We start from the raw sequence: 22,745 nt of genomic DNA, 5'->3' as shown, positions 1-22,745 counted from the left end.
ACTTGAGCGCCAAAAATAGCGGGGGGGAAAGATAGATAGCACCGAAGCCACGTACCAGTAGCCTGTTCTAAATTCAAGAACGGCTCCCTCAACTTAGCACTCTCAAACTCCCGATATTCGGACTCTCATTCCCTGATCACGCTATTCGACTATCTCATATATCTCCTGGAAGTACCTCGCTGGGTCCAAGGGAGCTAATTGGAAAAGAAGAAAGAAATGTGGGTCAAAAACAGAGTAGAGAGTTGGCGTTCGTGTAACTCGATTCAAATACCTTGGAAATCTGTATTCTGTATTGCTATCCAAGCATACCCTATTACACATCCTTATCTTTCGAACACATCGCTCATGTAATTTGTTGACTGGAAGACGCTGTGGAGCAGTTGTCATGTTCTTGCTGATGTTTCACCGCAAGTATTCATGATCCATGGACATCTTCATATATTGGTTGATTCTTAATTTGAAGAACAAGATACTCTGACTAGGGCAGACAGAAAAGGAGCATGGATGCTCGTTAGTCTACAGTTATTAGTCGACAACAAAAAGGACAGCTTACAAATTTGTACACCCCGTATTATGGGAGGCCCATCCAGCCCAGAATAACAACATGGCGATGAACAAGATGCACTTGTGACAGAAGATGTCGTTTCATCATGCGTTTCATGCAGTTATGTCTTGGTCGCCGGAATCAAGAAGAGGAGAAATCCGAAGATGCAAAGATAGAGGTGACCCTAACCCAGGTCCAGGATATATTACAGACATGGTCACAAATTGAAACAACTCGCAAGGCCAGTCCGAAAGTATCAGTACGAATAAATAATACGGACAGCAGGAAAGATAAAAGACAGAAGAAAGAACACTATCAGTATCACTAAGTCACCGGTATGTACGCTGCACGAATATCCAACCAACACCACCAGCTTGAAATTGAACCACACACGTTGGTATTGCAATTAAAAAAAGTCATTTGCCGCAACTCCAAGGAGAAAATATACAAATAAACCAATGTCTAGAAATCTTGTGGGGTTATCAAACGTACAATTGGATAAAGACTTATAGCAGCTCTTTCCAACCAGCATCCCGACACTTCTTGACCAGTCTCTTGACTTCTTGAGAACGTGCACGAGTTGTAACGAGGAGAGTATCAGGCATATCCACGATGACCAGATCGTCCACTCCCAGGCAGGTAATAAGTCGCCCCGATCCGGGCACCACGATCCCACCAGCCACTTGTTCGGTGAGGACTAGAAAGCCAAAGGACATCATCATCAGAAAAATTTTCACATCTCGAAACAGCACAAAGAACTAACCCAAATTGGTATCGCCCAGGACACGAGGTTGGTTGGACTCTGCAGGCAGAAGGTCTGCAAGCGATGAAAAATCACCAACATCATCCCAACCTGAAGATACGTTAGATCGCACCCTGATGTCGTCATACCGTCGTACACTTACCGAACGTAGCAGGGACAACAGCAACTTTTCCTTCGGCCGCAGCTGGCTCTGCTACAGCGTTGTCAATAGGAATCTTCTCCAAGCCAGGCCAAACTTCGTTCAAGGTTTTTTGACGTAAAGTCTCGTCATCCCAAGCAGCCGCAATCTTCTGTAAACCATCGTACAAGTCGGGTTTGTACTCTTTCAATAGTTCTATCAAGAATGTGGCCTTCGTGACGAACATTCCAGCGTTCCATCGGTAGTTACCCGTTCCGATATATGCAGCAGCAGTGCGTGCATCAGGCTTTTCCTTGAAGCTAGATACGAGCCTAGAGTTAGGCGCTTCCTTCAGTCCTAGTTTGTCTCCCAGGCGTATGTAACCGAACCCTGTCGAAGGGTGCGAAGGTGCGATTCCAATGGTGACGAGATAGTCCTTCTTCGCGACTTCGACTGCCTCAGCGACGGCAGAAAGGAAGGCATCATCGCCAGAAATCATATGATCCGCGGCAAAAGAGCCAATCACAGCATCGGGATCGCGGCGGGCAAGAACCGCCGCAGCCAGTCCAATGGCGGCCATAGAGTCCTTGGGACCGGGCTCGCAAAAAAGATTGTGAACGAGAAGATCCGGTAACTGGTCTCGAATCGACTTGATATGCCCAGGACCAGCGACAACAGTAGTTCGCGAGGCAGAAGACAAAGGAAGGAGACGATCCCATGTAGCCTGAATTAGAGAGCGACCTTTCAAAGTGAGGTCGAGGAGGAATTTCGGGTGCTCCTCGCGTGAAAGAGGCCACAAGCGGGTACCTGCACCTCCAGCAGGAATTACAACGTAGAAACCTGGTATATCACGTGTTCCAAAAGGAAAGGCAGTAAGGGCGTTGTCACCGAGTGGGGAGGGGACGTGGATAGATGGAGGCACTGCCAGAGCTGGAATACTATGCGGAGATAGGAAGGGAGATTTTGCGCGAAGTTGTGGGCTGCCTGGCGCTGGTGTTGTAAAACCTGGAGTCCCCATCCGAGAACTACCATAATAATTGCCATTCTGTCGAAAGAAGGAATGAGTACGAGTATCAAAGGAAGAAATGCTTATAGCGACTGTATCACAGAAAATGCAAATGCTTTTTTCTGTTTCATATGCCCAAAACAATCATGTCTCGCCACCAAAATCAAAAGCAAGCTAAAGCTTTGTGCTCTAAACGCTCATATTATAATGAGTGACTTTGACGGCAAACATTCACCTGGAGGCCTTCTCGTATCTGACGTTCCAAGCTGGAATTAGCCTGCCTCAGTTCTGAGCATTCCTGACGAAGATCAGCTATTTCTGATTGCTGTTATGTGGATCTATGAGTATATTCTTTATGTTTCGCGAAAAAGAAAAAAAAGACACACCGATTTCTGGACAGCATTCATGATCTGTGTAAACATGTACTCGACACCGAGCGCGTTTGGACCCTCACTAGCCTGCCCAGCAGACTTTGCGGCGAATCCAGCATTGTAGGTCATGGTGGAGGGAGAGATAGAAGTCCTGAGGCTATGTTGTTTCAAGGAGTTTGAAAGAGTGTCGTGTAAAGTGCAAACGTGTAACGGGGATGCTTATAATGAAGAAATTGCTATTACTATTTTTGGTGGGTCTCGGTCACTCGGATTCTAATTCTGGGTCTAATCCGAATCCTTCACACAAAGTCAAAGGCATGTGGCATCAAGGGCTGATGCAACGTTGATGCAGGAGCTATCTATACGAATAAGCCATATGTGTTACGCTCCATGTTTTTATGGACGCGAAATCCAGCCGAAATTACACTACTACCTTGGAGACAACTCGGGAGGATCTAGAGATAAACATCGGATCCAACCGACATGACAGTCATTAATCGACCTCGAGAAGAGCATTGTTACTATTATCAAGTCAACATGTAACTTTATTCTTCGTCGCTCTCAAATTCGAGGGCTTGGTACTTGCGTGCTTTCTTGTTTGGGTTTGCAAGTGATGCACCTTTCGGAGGCCGAACAGCTGTGGTAGAGGGTTCTACACAACGCCCAGATCGTGAGCAGACGATAGGAATTCAGATGCAAGAATATGTCAGACTTACTCGAACCGGATTCGTTGGGGGGAGACTTGCCCTTCTTTTCTTTACTGAGGGCCAGCTCGGTTTCTAATGTTTTAATTCTCCGTTGTGATTCCAGATCGGGTGACGAGGCCGCAGCGACTCGTGATCTACTCATGCTCACAGGTGCTATCGTCACGTTCACTCTTGGAAGACTGTTAGTGGTAGAAATAAATCAGGTATTCTTACCTGCAGTAGCCGTGTGAGATGCTTCTGAAACTGCGGATACAGATGCAAATGGAGAAGGATTTAAACGACACTTTCGCGATTGTGCTTCGAGGGCAATCTTGACGTTTCTTAAACATTTCAGCAGAAATATACGAAGGCCACTATTCCTACTTCAATGAAGATGGTGCTGGCAAAGACTGCCACCTCTTGTGGTTTTAGCTCGACGAGAGGAACTTGGAGAGGTGTCTTGGATTTAGCCCCGAATATGAGCTAACAAAGGAACCCATGGTTGGTTGTATACCAAGTCAGAAGATACGAGCAAATCACGTTTAAATTTGTAACTTTGTTGGAAGCCCAGTTCCCAATACTCAGGTCGCCCTGAATGAACGCTTGTGCAAGTTTATCCGCGAAGGCTTCTAATACAATGAGAGTCGAACCGGATCCCTGTCAGGAATTGACCAAACTAGATGCTTCATACGACTCCCAAGTAACTGGTAAAATGAACACGAACGGCAATATGCAAGATATCCTTTGCGGACCACGATCCTCGCCACCACGATCCTGAACCTTTAAGGCCCACATACGTCGTCCAGTTGGAATCATCTACTTTGGATAGAATAACAAAACGGTCAAATCCTTGGTAGATGACCTGTATCAAGTCGTCGAGTACTCCAAAATGTGATAGGACTTCGTCTGAGGACATGGTCAAGTTAAAGTCAGGCTGACCGCCACAGCTGAAACGGGCGATGCGAGGTTCTCACGCACGGGCCACCCAGGAAAAGTACATAAACCTCGCATCCTACACTCTTGTTTCCTCAGAACATACTCAGCTAGGATCTATTTTATAGAAACTAACTCGAGTCTCGCATGTTTACTCATGCCGCATCCTTCAAATCCAGTCGATGATATAAGCGCTACCTCGTTCAACAGAGAACATGGCCTTTTCTTTGCAAAGGGTCTCGAGGACGTTTGGTTTGTTCTGTTGTCTGACTGCTTTTGCAGTTTTGATAATGACAAGCCAGCGGGGATAGCGTCTGTCTGATGGATTAATTATAATACTATTTATGTAGCATGTTTGTAGTGTTAATACAAATTATTTGGATGTCTCAATCATCATTGTGATCATTCTTTTACAACTACAACTGAAAAACCTATAGAACGGTATGCATGTGGTGCAATGGGACAACAGCCCTATCGTCGATCTGTCACTATACTTACAATTTATAACAAGCCTGCTGCCGATGCTTTCCTTCGTAAACGCGTGAAAGGACCTTGCGTTGATTTGGATTCGTCCTTGGTGTCGATGGTTTCCAACGCAACATCCTCATGCTCAATGCCTCCTTTGTACTTCCTTGTCCATTGCCAGTCCACGAATCCTTGATCCCGAATTTGTTGCGAAGCCTTGAAAACGTTCCAAGACGTTGCATTGCTGAAGAAGTCATCAATCTGTTCCAAAGGTCTTCCAGAAGTTTCAGGGTCTGCAGAAGATTGCCGGTGTAGTTAGCCCAAGTTGAGAACGAAAGGCACCGAGAACTTACACATAAAGATGATGAAGGGAATCACGAAGATGTTCAACCCGAAAAGAAGCAACATGACACCATACCCAATGGCTTGGAATAGGAAAGGCTAAAGTTTCGGTCATGAGTAAAAACCGGACCATGCAAACCATCTCGTACTGACAGTAATCATGGTGACAACACCATTTCCTATCGACCAACCGACGACCGACCATGCACCACCTTTGGCACGCACATATGTGGCTGTCGGTATTGTTAACTTTGTGCTCTGCTAACCGAATCGAGGAGTGTACTCACGGAAAAGCTCCGTAGGGTATAACCATGGTGTGACCAGCCATGTCGCGCCGAAAGTACCGGTGTATAGGAACTGATCGTAGGTGTCGGGGGGAAACTTCAGCGAGAGCAATAGAAGCATTAGATAAAAAGAATTACCGTGAATGCAACAACTGCGCCACCAAACATTCTTTTATTGGGTCCCTCTGCTTGAGCATCTATACAAACGATGTTCAGGCTCAGTCTTACAATGCACTGATGCTTAACTCACATTTATCTAGGATACCTCCGATAAGCAGGAATAATGCCATGGCTACGGCACCCCAAACCATCGTACTTCGCCTACCGCAACGATCGAGTGTGAATACCGCAAAAAGAACACAAAACATATAGGATATATCGTTGAAGCCTGCAAGGAGCTTGGACTCTGACAAACTGAATCCAGCGCCTTGGATGAGGTCGATAGCTGACGAGAACGACTATAGGTCAATATACGGATTAACCACGGTAGTTGGCGATTGACACCTACCATATACTGTGATGACACCAATTCCAACCAACTCCTGCATGATCTGCAACCACACGCTAAGTACGACTCTCCATCGTAGTTCTCGCTGAGTCTTTGTTTTAGCGAAGATCATACTCGTGTAGTGATTGTCATGTGCATTCTGGCGGTCATGCATGACACTGCGAACGATTAGTCGAAGTTCGGCCTCCACATCACCAGAACGAGTAGCTTGAAGAACAGCTCGTGCTTCCGAAACACGGCCTACTTTGGCTAGATAACGGGGCGACTCGGGGAAGAATGGAATTAAAACTGCGAGTGAAACCTGGTTTAGCCTTTGTCAAGGGGCACGGAAGGCCGTTGCATACCGAGTATGGTGAGTAAAAATACAATCTGCAAAGCGATCGGAGTACGCCACGCCATTACTTTGTTAGAGTTCAAACCAGCGAAACTAGTGAAGTTGCCTGATCAGCGCGCAAATGCAAAGGCCAAAGACAAAACACATACATTTCTATCCAGTAGGCGAGTGCTAAACCCCCTATGTTGAGGAAGAACTCAACCGCAAGAAAGCTACCCCGAGCTTGATGGGATGAAACTTCGCTACTCCATACGGGAATGACTAAAATATTTGAAACATTAACGATGTTCTCACCACGCTACAGATAGAAGCCAGGATGGTCGCTATAAACATACCAGCATCAATAGCACCAACGCCTAGACCCGTAACTACCCGTGCACAGCACATCCATGTGATATTCATTGCTGACGACTGGAAAACAGCACCGATGATGGATGTGAGCACGCCTAGTATTATGGCGGTGATACGACCTGAACGGTCAGCGATAGTTCCGCCGATGAGGGCCCCGATAAGTGACCCTCCGTAGTAAACCTATAAATGTTTCGTGGGCAATTGCACATGTTATGTTGGGTATACTGGACGTACAGAAACTATGCCCCCAAGTGCAGCGAGGTTACGGGAGTTGCCTGTTGTGGGATAGATTCCCATTAACTGAAGATAGTTGTCGTTGAGATTGACTTGCGACATGACTCTATCATATTATGAGCAACCACGCCGCTCGGAAAACGTGGAACATTACCCTTGGTCATAGCCCTGTATATGAGTCAGAATGGTTTGTTTGACAGAAATTTCTCTTCATGTCATGACGTACATAAAACAATATCGCGAGACCTGCAAGCAGATTTATCGCCCAGTAGTATGTATGAGGTTTCTTGAACTTTAGCATCCTCTTGGATGAATAACCCTAAGCAACGTAGATTAGCATGGATATCGATGTCATAAGGCAGTAAACATCGTCGACGTACCGGAAGATATTTGCTTAACCACCATTCTGGCAATGGGGGGATCTCCTCTGTGTGTTCTATTTCGCCAGCTTCGTTAGCGAGGTCATTGTGAGCTTTCTCGTTGGGACGACTTGATGGTATCGTTATCGATCTAGAGGAATTGACAGACGAAAAATGTTCGCGATGCTCCGTATCCGTCTTCCCGGACAACTCTGACATGTCGATCTTTTCGTTCTGCGACATATCTTCCCCGGAGCGTGACGATGTGGAGGAGTGAGTAACTTGGAGGTTAGAGGGGAAGTTTGCGATAGGGATGATGGGTGGTAGTGGGGTTAAATGCATTAGCTAACCTTTACAAATTTCTTATATGATCCAAAACTTCGATCTCGCCGGGGGGCCGTTGGAGTTTGGACCGCGCATCGGTATCCGGCACTCCGAGCTTTGAGCTTCTATGATTGCGCTGGGCCATCGGAACGAAACCAGTTGCTGTGCGTTTGCGGGGGGGTCAGGCTGTGTCTCACACAATACCCTACAAACCGCGAGGAATGGGCGGTTGGAGTTGATGCTGAGAACTTCCCGGGGCGCCATGTCTTGGAGCCCCTATGACGCACCTTACGTGTTAATCCAGTACCGTCGCTTGAGACGAAACCTATGCCCCAAAGTCAGCGAAGAACTTCTAAGATTGATACTGATACTATCTATACCTTTGATTGGTGATAATGCATGCTCCTGCCATTATTGTCTCTCTCTCGCTGGAAAGTACTTGGCTGGTTCGAACTTGAAAACTGTCTGTATATGGGAGATCGCTGATCGGAGTGATCGGCTAACCACGTGCTTGCACATGACTAGTATGACGCGCCATGACGTCATTCCATCACCTCTTCTGTTCGATACCGTATTCACTGGTGGCTAGTGGTTGTCGTCGCAGCTGCAAGTGTCAGATGCCTGAGGCGTCTTCCACACCCGTGGCGCCACAAAAGAGTCCGCGAGCGAAACTAACCGAGAAAAAGTGCTCCGATGTGTGCTGCACTTTTTAGACCACTTATCAGTTCTGCCGCATCAGCATCATATGGCTCGGCTACATTTCTTACATGCGATGTACTTACAGTAATATGCTACATCACAGTATCATGTCTAGTACGATGACAGACAACCTAAAGATGGTTCACGGGGTTCCAGCTGATAGCACCTGTGTCTCCTTCATCTAAGGCATCAAGCTTGGCCATATCTTCTGCATCGAGTGCAAAGTCGTACAGCTGGGCATTGGATTCAATCCGAGATGGCGTGGCCGATTTCGGCAGCGGCACGAACCTAAAGTACCAGAGGGAACATCAGAGGGCGGTTGGAAAGGACAAAAAAGTAGGAAAGCTTGTCGCACTCATTCTGGAGGGACCAACGGAGAAGGACTTGAGCGGGGTCTCTGCCATGCTACGTCCAGCCATAAACCAGTCAGCTTGGTTCATCCTGGGAGAAAAGTGAGGCCTATTTATACCTTCCTAGACACAGCCTGAATAGCGGGGTGGTCCATTTTACCACGAATAATCGGGCAATACGCTTGCACGATGATTGAATTTTCACGGCAGTAATTAACTATGGGCTTTTGTTGACAAAGAGGATGCAACTTTGCGGTAATCGTTGTAGTTATTGAATGTTATCGAGAGGGATACTAGAACACACCTCTATTTGATTTACCGTTGGCAATTCAAGTCCAGCATTCTTGATTTCTTCGAGATGTTTGACCCCACTAATGGCACGGAAGGTTCAAGGTATACCGCCAGCCGCGAATGCAGTGCCGACTCACTAGTTGGAGACACCCACGGAACGTATCTTTCCGGCTTTCTGACATTCTAGAAGTGCCTTGTAGGTAGCCAATCGTTTCTCAGTTCCAGACATGGGGTCATGGATCAAAAATAAATCAATGTAATCTATTGGGGGGAGCAAATGGTAATACCGACGGGGGATTAGAAGGAACATAGCTCACCAAAGCCGAATTTGACGAGGGACTGATCGACTCCTTTCAGTGTGGTCTCGTAACCGTGATTTTGGCTGACACATTTGGAGGCTACAAATGAAGCCGGACGGCAAAGCACAACAGTGAGCGACGAGATCGCGCACCGTGCGTAGAAGACGCACTAATGAACAGTTCATGCCTATCGATGCCACTCTCTTTGACAGCTTCTCCCACCGCTGCCTCATTCCGGTAGACTTGTGCGGAGTCTACATGCCTGCATGTACGATTTGATGCATAAGGACCATATTTTAGTTATCGACGTGATGCTTACCTATAACCCGCTTTGAATGCTTCTAGGACAGACGCCTTGGCTGTGTAATTCTGATACACGCCGAAGCCAAGAAGGGGCATAGCATGACCTGGAGATAGGCCAGTTAGCTTCACTGACGCGATCATTCACATCTGTATACCTGAGGCTAAGCGAACAGTTGAGTTGATTGTGAAATTAGACATGACCGCCGAAGACAATGAGAACAAGGTCAAGTTGGATGACGGTGATTGATACGTGCCGATAGATCACGTTATAACGGCACCCGCTTGGTCACGTGCCAATCACGCACAAGGCGACTCGCAGAACGCAATGTTGCGTTACGGTAAACTGCGTAAAAGCATCGCCATTTGACTGAACTAAATTACACTTCAAGCTGTTTGCTGCCGACATTGTGCTGTAGGCCCCGCCAAGTCACCTATCTGAGATTGTCCGCTTTCGACACGGCTTTTTGACAGATTGATATTAATGTCAATAAAGGAAAAGATGCTGCCAGAGGCCAAAAAGGTGAAACTCACAAGGACCTTGATCAAACTGGATTTCCTTGTATGTGTTAGGCTGCCTAGACTATATCCCGGTCATTGGCAAGTGTCAATGGCTTTTCCGCGGAGGTGCTAGCCAGAGTTGACACACTGGCATGTCGTACAAGACAAGTGATGCTGTCCAGTGAGCTTAAATACAGTCAACAACGCCCCAACCAGAACTTCTGATCGAACCTGACAATCATGGCAACTGCGCTTCAAAAACATTTGTCAGTGCGCACGCAGCCCTTTCCCTGGACTGGTTGATCATTCTATTAACAGCAGGAACCAGTATAATGGAATCCTACTTCTGATAAATCTTTTCTGGAAGGCCACACCGGCGAAAGTCCAAAAAACAATTGTCCAGTTCATGCATGGGTACAAGGATAAATCCGACAGTTGTGTTTTTGTAATGAACATGGAGCGAAAGGGGTGACGAGCCACATCCAATAGGCCGATTTTAGCGCAACTGACCTGCTGAATAAATGAGTAATCTGCATTACATGCTAATCCTCATCCATGTCCCCAATCTCTTTGCGCCTTTCAATGCGGTCCTTCATTACCTGTTTCGCAACTTCCTTCGCAGAATCAAGTTTGCCAGCTTTGGCAAGAGCAACGAGCAACGCATGGGCCAAGCCAACGTGATTATGTCGACGAAGGCTGTTCTCGAACTGTCAAATGCACAATGACGTGAGTATCGGGCAACTGCCGATTCTTGATAATTATTCCACTCACCGCCCACCGCTCTCGTTTGGAAGTCTCGTTTGTGAGCTTTACAATGATCTCCGCAGCTTCAGATTCTCTTCTGGAATCCTGCAAGTGTTTCAGCTGCATTTGCATAGACGGCAATGGATCATTCCGAAGCGCGAGAAGACTGAATTCAAGCTGCATGAATGATCCTTCCTTAGTTCTGGTAACAAAATAGCCCGTTATAGAGAAAAAATAACATACTGCACCGGTTGGATAGGTGGCTATCCGGGATTCGATGACTTCCCTGTAGATCTTCGTAGTAAGTACCGTGTAAAACCATGGGACATTATGTGCCCTTTATAGAATCAGCGTACCTGGCTCGCTTGACCCACCCTTCACCGGATTCTTCGTAGGCGCCGTGCTGCACAGGACATCTCTTCAGTCCGTCCAGTTCGTACAGACTGCCCATTACTGGAAGATAGACGACAAAGTGGTAGGCCTCCTCAGATTTACTTGGCAAGCCCAGGCCATCCAATGAGATAGCACTGGGCGGTGACAGGGAGTTATGAGCCTCTCTAAGCCAATCGGCGCTTGTAATGGCCATCCCGCATGTCTGTGGATCCATCCCAGTGGTGAAACTAAGAAGGTCACTCAACTGAGACCCACAAGGGATCTCGGGGATATTTCCCAAGGCATTAATGACAGCGAGAGTTGCGCAAGCATTATTGACAGTTTGGTGAGCGAAAAAACCGGGAAATTCTGCGTCATAGTGGCCTGCGTTCACAGCAGGCTCATCTGAAGACGACGGAAGCCATTTAAAAAGAAATATCAGCGCATGCAAAGGCTGCAGAGAAGCAAGAGATTCGGGATCAAGGGAGTACAGATCGTCGACTATGTAAGGCACCCCAAGGGTTTTTAGCAGCTCACTGACACAAGTACATTTAATTCCAAGCTAACTGCAACAAAAGTTGACGGATACTCACGTAAATACACCTGGGTCAGACTCTGTCAGCTGCCAACCACTGGACTCATCGTCGCCAGACATTGATAGTTGATGGGAACGAGGACACGAAATGGATTAAAGCAGGAGCTGAGATGAACTGTAGTTCGGATTTAGAGCAGAACGCGTAACACGCCACGTGCCATTGTTTGGCAACAGCCTGGGATCCTAACAATACTCATTCTTTGCAAACTACCATTTCGTTTTTGCGCATTACCATGATGGCAGAAGCCACTCCAGCCATTCCAGCCGTTGATGCAGAGACAAGAGCCGCTAATCGTGCAAGGTTCGAACTAGAGCTTGAATTTGTACAGTCCCTTGCCAACCCGTACTATCTCCACTCGCTTGCACAACAAAATATTCTCGACCAACCCGCCTTTATCAACTACTTGAATTATCTGCAGTACTGGAAGGAGAAAGACTACGCTCGCTTTATTCAGTATGCTGTCCTTTATTTCTGAGATATTTCGGTGTGAGTGCGAATTCGATCCACCTGCAGTTATCCCCATGCCTTGCATCACCTGGAGCTGCTACAACATGCCCGGTTCAGGTCAGAGATGAAGAAGGACGAGTGGCGGGAGTACTTGAATCAAAAGCAATTTGATCACTGGCGGACATGGTGAGCTTATCCTTTCTTGGGCGCCCTGTCACTGAACCTATTCGTGTCAGGCGAAATCCACCGCCGGCCACATCGTCTGATACAGTTGCAGAGGACAGGCGCCAAGAACAGGAAACGAAAGGATCTTGACTTAGTGACAGTAAATCTGGCTTTCAAATGCTACCGTATCTGCCACGTATATCGTGACAATGCTGGCCTTTCATAAGGGGCATTCGAGGCGACGACGGTTCGCGAGGACGTTTCCGCAAGGGGTAAAGAAAGCTTAATAGTTTGTCCTGCGATCGCGATCCTGACTAGACTATGAATGGTATGACCCCATATACACCTACAATACGAAGTGTAGAGACTTGTCTAAACCGTTCTGACAACGCTGGTATGAATGAGGCATGGTAATGGATGATATTGCTTGATGGTGCTCTGGGTGGTGTGCGATAGTCAGCTTGGATTCGGTCAAGGCTCGGTCATGACAAAGATTTCCATATATGGTAGTGTTCCACGCCACTTCGTTGCTGGTGTTAGCCGTGACATGCGTTTCCTTCACTGGCACTTCATGGCTCCAGCTCATAACCTCGGTCCGGACGCAGATACCTTAGAGTCTGCTGAATACCAGCCTATACACAGAACAAACGACGACCAAGAGCACGAAGAAGATGTTCCACCAGCTCACATTGCGTCTTTCGCTGAGAAAAAGCGGATTTGGTGGCGAAACGCTGCCATAAATGCTCTTTTCATTGCTTCGTGGTACGTTTTAAAGTTTCCCTACGCGTTCCACAAGCTTACCGTGTTCTATTTTGTTTCATTCTTGACTTGTAATGAATTTGCTATTCCTTTGCTTGTTTGGGGTCACAGGTTCCTTTTTGCAACAGTTCTATCCGTATACAACAAGTGGATGTTCTCACCAGAACACTTTGGTTTTCCTTTCCCTCTTTTTGTGACCACCCTCCACATGATCGTGCAGTTTTTGTTAGCGGCATCTATCAGAGCACTCTTCCCGCGAACTTTTCGACCTGAACGGAGTCCGACGATGGCGGATTATGGGTGAGTTTTGCTGGTTCCATGATTGGTTCGATAGCAAGGAATCGCGGGGTCGGAAGATCATTTTGTGACATCGCTCGGAACACACTTACACGGCCCCCCTGGCCTTACACACTACAAACTTAGCATTGTATTACAAGCGTCTCGTGTTGACCGCTTGACAACATGCTTCTCGCAGGTGTCAAGTCATGGGGCACTCAGGTGCTAAAACGTGGTTATTGCCGCACCTCAAAACTAGTCATCATATCAGATTGTAGATTATGCTGACGAACTCCCCGCTTTTCTAGTAAGAAGGCAGTTCCAACTGCTATCACAACGGGACTTGACATTGGCCTGTCGAACCTGTCCCTCAAGACCATTACGTTATCGTTCTATAGTGAGTCTCAAATGTTCCTTCTAACAGCTCAAACCACGTCGTATGCCATTGTATCTTTATCCTTGAGTTGCCGAAATTAACAGGCACCCGACGTGGCTCATAGAGAGGTTATAGAATTACGGCGAACCACGAACTGACGACTTTGTCTAATTTCCTGATTCGTCTCGCTAATTGTTTCTTTCACAGCCATGTGCAAGTCATCTTCCCTCGTGTTTGTGCTTCTCTTTGCTTTCCTATTCAGACTTGAAGTCTACTCGTTCCGCCTTATCGGAGTCATCCTTCTCATATTTGGTGGGGTGCTTCTAATGGTGGCCACAGAAACATCCTTTGTCTTGTCTGGCTTCATCTTGGTGCTAACTGCCAGTGCGCTCGGTGGTCTTCGATGGAGTCTTACTCAGCTACTTCTCAAGAACAAGACCATGGGGATGGACAATCCTGCTGCAACTGTGTACTGGCTAGCGCCTATGATGGGCGTCACCCTCGCTGTCATCAGCGCAATTTGGGAGGGCTGGGGCAATGTCTTCAAGTCCTCTTACTTCCACGATACCGCCTCAAGTTTGAATACTGCGTTATTTCTGGTCTCTCCTGGTTTCCTGGCCTTTTGTATGGTTCTCAGTGAATTCTAGTACGTCGCGGGGACCGCTATTTCAGATGTGGTACAAAATTCGCATGACAGGCTGATCCTGAACGTGTTATTCTGGGCTCAACAGCATCATTCAACGTGCAGGTGTTGTGCCGATGTCCATTGCAGGAATTGCTAAAGAAGTCACAACTATTACTATCTCGGCGTGGTTCTTTGGTGATGAACTCACACCCCTAAACATCACCGGCGTCGGAATAACTGTTTGCGGTACGTCAGATATCGGCTCTTCCTATTCATCGATGCATTATTCACACCTAATATCCCTTTGTAGGAATCGCACTTTTTACGTATCACAAATACCGCAAGTCTGTTGATTCCAATGTGGCTCTCGACGCTCATGGAAATCCGATACCAATTCGTAATGACATCAATGGAGATTTCTCTGTTAACGACTATGATGGAGTAGAACTCGAAACAGACATACGCCGCGATGATCGCTCAGCAGTGAGCAACTTTTTTTATTAACATGTAGACGTGATGTGATCTAACGCCGCGCCACGAAGCCTCATCGGGATGATCAGTTAGTCAATCAACATCTACTCTTCTCTGCTGATGACCTTGAAGAAGGCGAAGAAGATGCGGAAGAGGTCCGAAGTGTGAGGTCTTCAAAGATTAGATGGATTGCCCAAGATGGTAATATGGAGGGAAGAAGGGAAAGTAACGAGGAGAGTACAGTACATCAATATTAATCGGATCGGAACAGTTGAGTTACTCTAGTCCTACAATCGTTAGTAGGTATGCTCTGACACTGCAGTCAGGCTAAAGCATTTCGAACGAAATGATTCAAATAGACACGAAAAGCTTCCCAGGGAAGCTTTCTTAGGCCGAAGGCCAGTCATGGCAATCGCTGAGCCAAAAATGAGAAGGGGCATGCAGTGCTACTGTCCCTTGGGAAGCACAATGGAATAGGGAATTTACGTGGGGGAAGTGACTGAGTATGCGATCGGGTATGATCGAAAGTTGATCCGAGGAAAACGCTTAGCATTGTTTGCTACAGTCCTTCGCCGTTATGGACGGAAGAACACGCTGCACCCACTTTCGTGGACAGACAAGAGTAAAGAAATACATAGACTGGAGCCAGGAAGAGTTCTTGAGGAAGGCCGGGATTAATAATGGTTTACCGAGCTCGGTATACGTAGTGGTAATGACATCGGCATGATGCTTGCCGAGAGTTAGAAAAGGACTTTAGTCAGCGCAGCGGGAGTGCAGCGGACAAGCGGGCAGATTATTGGGCGCTCTGAGGCGATGGCAACGGTGTGAATTTAGTGACAGATACGAACAGGTATCCACCTGCGGGGAAGGTGTTAAGCCTGTCTTTTCTGGAACTAGGCCAAGAAAAATATAGCTGGGATCGAAGAAGGTTGTCTACACGAGGATGCTACCTGTGACAACTTGGCAACACCGGTGTCGAATGGTCTACAGTAGTAGGACACAACTAAACATTGTCATATGTTTTCTGAACGCTTACCTAATTTTATAGGCCACACACCGCAGCAGAAGATCAGAGAGATTGGCCAGAAACTGTTTACGGCATGCATGAAACAGACAGATGCGATTCGGAAATTGACGGCTTGACCGGCGGCTTGGGAGAGTCAATGGGTGTTGCCCTGAGCCCTCGGTCACTTGTAGAACGGGTGCGACGGCAGGTTCTTTGGGTGTGATTTCCAACTCGCTGACCTCAACTTGAGATCGCATGTCTGACTCATTATTCGCGGCTTATTCTGCATTAGAATGTACATATCGTTACGCCGTGACCATACATACTACCGCCTCGAGGTGCAGCCTTGCGTAGTATAAAAGTCAGCCGATCGCTCCTTTCTCAGCTAATACTCTTACTTATCCCCCATGGAAGACTTTCAGTTCATCATCGAGTCCCCCCAATCCACCCAGGGCCATAAGAAGCGCCCTCGCCTTGTCACGTCCTGCGATAACTGGTACGTACTGTGGCACTCCCTTTCATCACACTACTTATCGCCCACTGATCCAGCCGTCTCAAGAAAATAAAATGTCTGCAGTCCACGCCCGAAACTCAATGTGAAGCTTGCAAAGTTGCTAAAATACCATGTCGCTTTCGCGATAGAGAACGATACTTTGCGGAGCGCAGTCGCGCTATTGCTGGCCCTTTGGCTGGCCCAACATCCCAGCCCTACGAAATGAACAAAGGCTTACCTGTACAGCACCTCAGTGATCGGCTACCAGGCTCCACTCCAGATCCGTATAAACGTCTTGAAGGCAGCATTTCATCGACCAGCAACTTTTCGCTTCCCCCTACACCATACAGTGCAACACCGTCATATCCACATCCACATCCTTCATTCCATCGTTCATCATCCTATTCTCCAGCATCTTCCGGTTATGAATCAGAAAACCATGCACGATATCAGACATACGCTTCAGAACAGCGTCGTACCATTCCAGCTCATCAAAGGTGTGCCTTTCTTTGCCTTTATGGCGTTCATCGTTAACTTGAAGCATCCAATTCTGCAGACACTCTCCTTCGGATTCTATTGTAAGCTCGGAAGACGACTCTCCTTATAGCAATTCATCCCCTGGATCAACAGTGTACCGGGCCTCTAACCATTCTACACCAATTAACGCCCACGTGCCTCGTCGATCACTTCAATTATTTGACCCAGCGCACCTCCAATGCCCTCATCGAAACCTAATGCCTCACTTCATCCAACTGTTCTTTCAACATATGGGAACGCAGTGTACTTTCATTGTCCACGACGAGATATTGGAGAAATTCACCAATGGGAGCTTGACGGCACTGTTATCGAGCTGCATAGCCAGCATAGCTGTGAGGTACGAATCTTCACCGTAGCTTTGATCCAACTTTCCAATGCGTAGATTAGGTTTTCAAATGTCCCAGAATTGACGTCAAGAGGACTTCATAGTATTGCCGAGGCTTACGGTGATAATGCCAAAGTACTGGCCTTTTTGGGTACCCGTGTCTACTAAATCTGACCCTTCCTGGTAGAACATACTTTCCGCAGTTGTCCATCAGCCATCTCTTGATAGCCTCCATGCTTTGATGGTCCTTGCCTGGTCTGAATATAAGAACGGTAGAGCTCTTGGTACGTTGCAATGGGTGATCAATCTCACATACGTTTCCTAATGATTTGTCCAGGTTTTCGTGGTTATTGCGAGGTCGGGCTTCCTGTTTTTGAGCGCTTGTGGTGTGCATGCATATACTAAAAAAAACTTTTCACAGATGGCCATGACGATGGCCGTTGATCTAGGATTATCCGAAGCAGGCGCTGTAAACTCATATGGTACTGACCAAGATCACTTGCGTGTGACATGGTCGAGCCTCGTTCAGCTTCATTACTACGCTTCTTCCAGTATGGACTACTATCTCCCAAAGAGGCACACCCAATAAACTGATAATCTATCTATAGTGAACCCATAGACTATTATAATATCCCTTCATATCAACATTAATAGTAATCGAGCACGATAGCGGACACTAGCACGTGAGTATACACGGCTTCGTTTATTGTTATTCCGTATGTCTTATGTGTGTATGTAGATGCCATCTACACACCCTGTATCTCATGCTGCTGCTTCACACCCTCAGCGGTCTTTAGACGTGAATGGAACATTCAGATGGAACCTACGCAGTGGAAACACCAAGGGCCTCGGTCTCGTCCTATATACAGAAATACAGAAAGCCGTCCGGCCATATGCAGGAACCGGTCGCAGAAGTTGCTACGGTTCATGTACATATGCAGTCTTCTCTGAATATACTGTTTCTGCCCGTTACGAGATCTAAGACTCCACTGGACTGGTTGCACCTCATCGAGGAAGAGAAAGCCGTGCTATCTGAATGTGCTGCGTTCCCCATTCAATGGGTTCTATTAGATACATATCGCTCGCAAGTTCTTTGTAACAGTGCTTTGAAGTTATCACTATCTATCCTGTGTCCGTGGTATCAAGTAAAGTTTTGGTCTTTAGGCATGTGGAGTGAGGAAACGGATCTTGTTATGATTATGCTGTGCTATGCAGTGAGTGATATTCAGGGCTTCGCGGTCCTCCCCGGGTTATTTTAGTGTCTTCGCCTATCAGGCTATCTTTCTATTGGCACTGTTTGCGGCTTCCGGGGAATGCACTCACGTTAAGTCTAGCTACTTAGTATTGGTTGTTCATTGCCACGATGCAGTACCGCCGCATCACGGACGAAAACTGTCATGAAACGCCCAGCGCCCCTAGACTCGTCATGATGGGGATGATCCTTAGAAGGTGAGATGTTCATTCCGGTACCGCAGCATCGTCTGTGAACGGTTCGTTCTTCTATGTGGGCCACGACACTCTCCTTGTGGGTCCATCCTGTAACATACCTCCAATTACCGAATGGCCGCATCCGAGTCGGTGCCATAATCCCAGAACACCTCTCCTCCAAGTGGCAACAAATCACTGTCAGACGACCATCCAAATACAGCACCGATTAAGGCCGTTAGTCAGGGGTTTGGTTGGTTATAGCAGTGCAAGTCCACACTACATTTCGAGCCACCTCGGGTTTGATAAGTTTAGTTATTGTGCTTGTTGTGTAGAGGCGTATTAACCAGTATTTGATGGACGACGAGCCATGGGGATTATCTGATCATCGGCCCTGCGTCCGAATCTCGTACATTTGAAGCAACTTCGAATTGTTCTTCTTTTTGGTATGCGTCCGTATGGCTAATACAGTCGAAAATACTTGCCCGGTGTGACTGACTGCCTATTGAAATTCCTTGGATTCGGCAATGAGCTGGCGAGGCATCGGCGGGTTTTGTGCGCTTCAAACGAAGGTAGCTTGATATCAGACAACGATGACAAGTAGGTCACGGTGTATAATTGCAGAGGCTTCGGGAGCCTGAAAGACGGTCATCGCCGGCAGTGATGGGCGCATTATCGACGGTCGACTCTCATGCCGCTAGCCTTCCTGTAAAAACTAGGCAAGAAAATCTCAAACACTGATTGATCGTTACCGTAGCTATTTTAGAGAGGTCAACATGTGGGAGGCATACATACTGAAACGAAGTAAGGCGTACCGTAACTTTCGGACGCCTGTCAGAAGTACCTTCGCAATTCAGTATCCTGTTTTCGCTTCTGACAGTTGAACCAGGGAGAACATAGTTCGTGAAAATGCATAGCCCAGCGTCCTCGTTGATTGGTGGACCAACGCAACTTTCCTATTCCCTTTTGCGAAGTTGGTAATCCTGGGTGAACTGGTTGAAATGTATCACTTGGCTCTCCATCACGATGCTGTATACATGTGATACAAGAAGGCAATTACGAAGAACACGCCATTCAATACAGTCTTGATACTCGTAACAAAAAAAAAAGCTCACTTGTAAGCCAGGTGTAAGTTGCGAATTGTGCTGTCATGGAAAGCGCTAAGCGCCCAGCATCGGAGTTGAATAAGGTGCTCGGTATCGTAGCCTGAGTCTAGCCTGAGAGCGTGGAGTTAATCCCATGTTCGACCTTTGATTCACCGCACTAACTTGTAAGAAAGATACCAGATACTTATCGACTTACCTGGATTAAATTCGCCGCTCTTTCAGTGCACGCAATGTTGAGTGCTGTCCACATATTATTTTTCCTTTGGGACTAGCTTCGCTAAGCATACCTAGGTCCTTATATAGAAATTCTTAAGGATCGCATATGGCACTGGCGTTTTCAGCGGTCCCTCGCAATTAAAAGATAACACTGCGACAGAACAGTGTTAGGTGCATAACAGCTATGGTAATGCAGAGAGCTGTCACTCTGTGCCATGGAAGTGATACGGTTCTCTAGTTCCAGTTTCCTTATGCTTGTCCTGGCATAGCGCCGATGACAGCCCTACTATCTTTTCATCAGGGGCAAATCGTAGGTACAGCTCTACTCATTTCGTAAATTTTCAGGGGGCTCTGCCAGATTTAACGTCAAGAACGAATACTTTGTTTTTGACCCTAAGATGGAATTTCGATGAACACCACCAGGATCCAGGAGGCTCAGTTCGGGTTCAGTTCTCACCGGCGCGCCCTCTTCTCCTTCAAGTTAGTCATTTCGGTGGCAAGCCTTGCGATTGGGATGCGCAGCTCCTACCAAGTTGCTGGATTCCTGAACCTTACCTCGCCAAGTGCAGGCGCCAAAAGTCCGAATCGTCAGGAGCCCCTTAAACTACTGGCATTGCTGTGAATTGGCTGTGAGCCTTACCAGCGTCTTCGCACCAGGCGGCCACGATCGTGATGGCACTAGATTGAAGCGCGCGTTCTTTGTTTTCTGCCCCTGCGCCTGCTCCAAATCGTACAATTTGAATTGGCACTCATCCGCTTGGTGGAGATATCTACAGCATTATCCATCGGTGGACAGTTTTAAGAGTCACCTTTGTCTTGACCCGTTCGACTCTAAGGCGGATATCTCAATGGACAAATAATTTTTCTTCATGTTGTTTCAGCATTATAGAAAGTAATTATCTTTATCTTTTAATATCATACGGATTTATATATTGCTGTGAAGGTGATATCTTTTTTGAACTCATACACAGGCTGGCTACAGCAGTATTTTATCGTTAGGGAATATCTTCATTTTCTCCAAGGCGTGCGGTCATTGTGTTTTAGTTATCGCGGTACTCCGGTCTGCGCAGCACGCACGGACCAATCAAGTCGAGAAAAACGGGTATACTTATCCATTAGAGTTATCAAAACAACACCACTATTATGAACAGCGAGAAGTAAACTAACTGGAGAGAACAAATATCTAAGATGTCCATCTTATTGAGCAATACCTACACAAACATTGATCCACCCGTCAGCTCCTGGCATGCAAGCCCCAAGCCATGCCATTTCAGCTTCAGATGGCGCGAGAACACCGTGAATCAGTGCGAAAGCGAGATCCGAGTCGGAAGAAGACGAAGGGGGGAAAAGCAGGGGAATGTGCGTGGATAAATAATGCCCGAGGGTATGCGGAGATCCTACGATTTATCAATTAGTATATAGATGACACGTAAGAAAAGGAAGATCGCGCGATAAAGCCTAAGGTACTGGGAAACACGAGCACATACCATCTTCGAGCATGGGTGGGACGAGATCCTGTAATACCGGACCATCAGGCAAGTATAGCCTTACCGGTACACTTCGGACATTGTAGGCGCCGTCTCTGTCAGGTGCCACCTGAGGGTCGGCGGAAGGAGGGCGAGTGTGCATGGATCCCGATGGCGGAGGTGGGGGCGAGTTCGGTCGAGCAGGTGCGATCGTCGGTGTTACTTTGGCTGCAACACGCCAGTAATCATCGAAATTATCTGCGGGAAAAAGTGAGATCAAAGCGGATCAGAGATAAGAGTAATATTGAAACAAAAAAAAGGTTAAACATAGCATTGAAACTCACGTTCTTTAACGCCTTCCCAAATACCGTCTTGCTCAGCCTTCCTTAAGCTGGTCATTCTCTTCGTGTTTCCCCACCTGAGGAAGTCGGCTTCCTTCAGCTGACCCATGAACGCCTGCTTACATGCCTCGGCACTAGGTGACAGGAGGAGCTTATCTGTAGGAGGCGATGCGAGATGCAGGATGAGTTTGAGGGGCGTGACCTGCATGTTCAAATAGGATGTAGACCCTTGAGCGGATGGTTTGATCGAAGATGAAATAATATGGTTATCATAAATGAGGCCTATCGGCCAGTGCCTATGTAAAACAAAACGCGGTTGGTGATATTTACCATATTAATGACCGCACGCGATGTGGATTGCACGGGCCAAGAGGAAAAAGCTCACCATTTGATCAATGTGCGCGATTCACTCTCAAACCACCAGTCCTCCTCCTTGAGCATCTTGGATGCAGCCTCGTCAAAGACGACATCCATCAGAAACCGACGTATTTCAGGCACCAAGAGAGGCAGATAGCTGACTCTTGGTGCTTGCATGTAGTAGCATTCGAGACCACGGTCTGAATTGGCTGGGAGTTCATTTGGATCGACACGAATCTCGAGAGGAACGGTGCCCTCCCATGTCAGACGACGATATAATGTTGTCGATGCTGAAGCTGAGAATGCTGAGGGCGAGTGATGTCGCGTAGTAGCGTATGCAGACATTTTTGTTAGCCAGAGTGCCCACTGACAACCTCACGCCCAATTCTGGCTGCCTCACGGAAACTAAAGTAAAGCCACGTGCTCTTGCACCACGTGCGGAGGCTGTAATACATCCAAGTGCCTATGCGCTAGAACATGACTGGCAACACACATATAAGTATACTATGGACCAGAGAAGTCCGTATGAAATCCAGAAAAGATAACAACTGAAAAAAAATGGAAGCAGACGTCGCATTAC

At 47.1% G+C, this 22,745-nt stretch overlaps 9 protein-coding genes across 9 annotated transcripts; 3 read left to right on the top strand and 6 right to left on the bottom strand.

Moving 5' to 3' along the window:
- Nucleotides 1-717: 717 nt before the first annotated feature.
- On the bottom strand, nt 718-3,001 carry SERLADRAFT_464914 (uncharacterized protein; the record flags this gene model as incomplete). The annotated part of the gene is made up of 5 exons (XM_007317230.1): nt 718-1,241; nt 1,308-1,397; nt 1,450-2,470; nt 2,667-2,756; nt 2,818-3,001. The coding sequence occupies 5 exons, from the start codon at nt 2,929-2,931 to the stop codon at nt 1,051-1,053; spliced, it is 1,506 nt and encodes a 501-aa protein (XP_007317292.1).
- A 154-nt stretch (nt 3,002-3,155) lies between these two features.
- SERLADRAFT_464909 (uncharacterized protein) lies at nt 3,156-4,419 on the bottom strand (the record flags this gene model as incomplete). Its single annotated transcript, XM_007317229.1, has 6 exons — nt 3,156-3,454; nt 3,519-3,662; nt 3,723-3,819; nt 3,873-3,971; nt 4,029-4,145; nt 4,213-4,419. The coding sequence occupies 6 exons, from the start codon at nt 4,402-4,404 to the stop codon at nt 3,348-3,350; spliced, it is 756 nt and encodes a 251-aa protein (XP_007317291.1).
- Nucleotides 4,420-4,922: 503 nt separating this feature from the next.
- SERLADRAFT_436927 (uncharacterized protein) lies at nt 4,923-7,640 on the bottom strand (the record flags this gene model as incomplete). The annotated part of the gene is made up of 14 exons (XM_007317228.1): nt 4,923-5,179; nt 5,240-5,327; nt 5,382-5,461; nt 5,516-5,585; nt 5,651-5,709; nt 5,763-5,957; nt 6,021-6,308; nt 6,365-6,447; nt 6,504-6,615; nt 6,690-6,885; nt 6,940-7,045; nt 7,094-7,107; nt 7,166-7,258; nt 7,320-7,640. The coding sequence occupies 14 exons, from the start codon at nt 7,638-7,640 to the stop codon at nt 4,923-4,925; spliced, it is 1,962 nt and encodes a 653-aa protein (XP_007317290.1).
- Nucleotides 7,641-8,452: 812 nt separating this feature from the next.
- SERLADRAFT_348296 (uncharacterized protein) lies at nt 8,453-9,660 on the bottom strand (the record flags this gene model as incomplete). The annotated part of the gene is made up of 8 exons (XM_007317227.1): nt 8,453-8,609; nt 8,677-8,726; nt 8,791-8,919; nt 8,976-9,042; nt 9,100-9,223; nt 9,280-9,360; nt 9,432-9,523; nt 9,581-9,660. The coding sequence occupies 8 exons, from the start codon at nt 9,658-9,660 to the stop codon at nt 8,453-8,455; spliced, it is 780 nt and encodes a 259-aa protein (XP_007317289.1).
- A 781-nt stretch (nt 9,661-10,441) lies between these two features.
- On the bottom strand, nt 10,442-11,873 carry SERLADRAFT_464899 (uncharacterized protein; the record flags this gene model as incomplete). The annotated part of the gene is made up of 5 exons (XM_007317226.1): nt 10,442-10,769; nt 10,834-10,983; nt 11,050-11,092; nt 11,163-11,714; nt 11,772-11,873. The coding sequence occupies 5 exons, from the start codon at nt 11,831-11,833 to the stop codon at nt 10,605-10,607; spliced, it is 972 nt and encodes a 323-aa protein (XP_007317288.1).
- Nucleotides 11,874-11,975: 102 nt separating this feature from the next.
- SERLADRAFT_355573 (uncharacterized protein) lies at nt 11,976-12,539 on the top strand (the record flags this gene model as incomplete). The annotated part of the gene is made up of 3 exons (XM_007317225.1): nt 11,976-12,227; nt 12,288-12,407; nt 12,458-12,539. The coding sequence occupies 3 exons, from the start codon at nt 12,007-12,009 to the stop codon at nt 12,534-12,536; spliced, it is 420 nt and encodes a 139-aa protein (XP_007317287.1).
- A 410-nt stretch (nt 12,540-12,949) lies between these two features.
- Nucleotides 12,950-15,272, top strand: SERLADRAFT_355572 (uncharacterized protein; the record flags this gene model as incomplete). The annotated part of the gene is made up of 8 exons (XM_007317224.1): nt 12,950-13,148; nt 13,257-13,445; nt 13,730-13,818; nt 14,005-14,443; nt 14,529-14,668; nt 14,733-14,905; nt 14,965-15,163; nt 15,220-15,272. 7 exons carry the CDS (start codon nt 12,958-12,960, stop codon nt 15,148-15,150), a joined length of 1,407 nt encoding a protein of 468 aa, XP_007317286.1.
- Nucleotides 15,273-16,082: 810 nt separating this feature from the next.
- On the top strand, nt 16,083-18,813 carry SERLADRAFT_464891 (uncharacterized protein; the record flags this gene model as incomplete). The annotated part of the gene is made up of 10 exons (XM_007317223.1): nt 16,083-16,260; nt 16,314-16,395; nt 16,449-16,889; nt 16,949-17,266; nt 17,317-17,389; nt 17,442-17,538; nt 17,592-17,611; nt 17,676-17,805; nt 17,863-17,937; nt 17,994-18,813. The coding sequence occupies 7 exons, from the start codon at nt 16,615-16,617 to the stop codon at nt 17,871-17,873; spliced, it is 924 nt and encodes a 307-aa protein (XP_007317285.1).
- Nucleotides 18,814-21,096: 2,283 nt separating this feature from the next.
- On the bottom strand, nt 21,097-22,548 carry ATG5 (autophagy-related protein; the record flags this gene model as incomplete). Its single annotated transcript, XM_007317222.1, has 4 exons — nt 21,097-21,398; nt 21,489-21,725; nt 21,812-22,104; nt 22,194-22,548. The coding sequence occupies 4 exons, from the start codon at nt 22,508-22,510 to the stop codon at nt 21,199-21,201; spliced, it is 1,047 nt and encodes a 348-aa protein (XP_007317284.1).
- Between the last annotated feature and the right edge of the window lie 197 nt (nt 22,549-22,745).

This window comes from Serpula lacrymans (assembly GCF_000218685.1).
Source record: "Serpula lacrymans var. lacrymans S7.9 unplaced genomic scaffold SERLAscaffold_6, whole genome shotgun sequence".
Classification (NCBI taxonomy): domain Eukaryota; kingdom Fungi; phylum Basidiomycota; class Agaricomycetes; order Boletales; family Serpulaceae; genus Serpula; species Serpula lacrymans.
The sequence above is the reverse complement of the archived record's forward strand: the minus strand, read 5'-3'. Positions and strand labels throughout refer to the sequence as shown.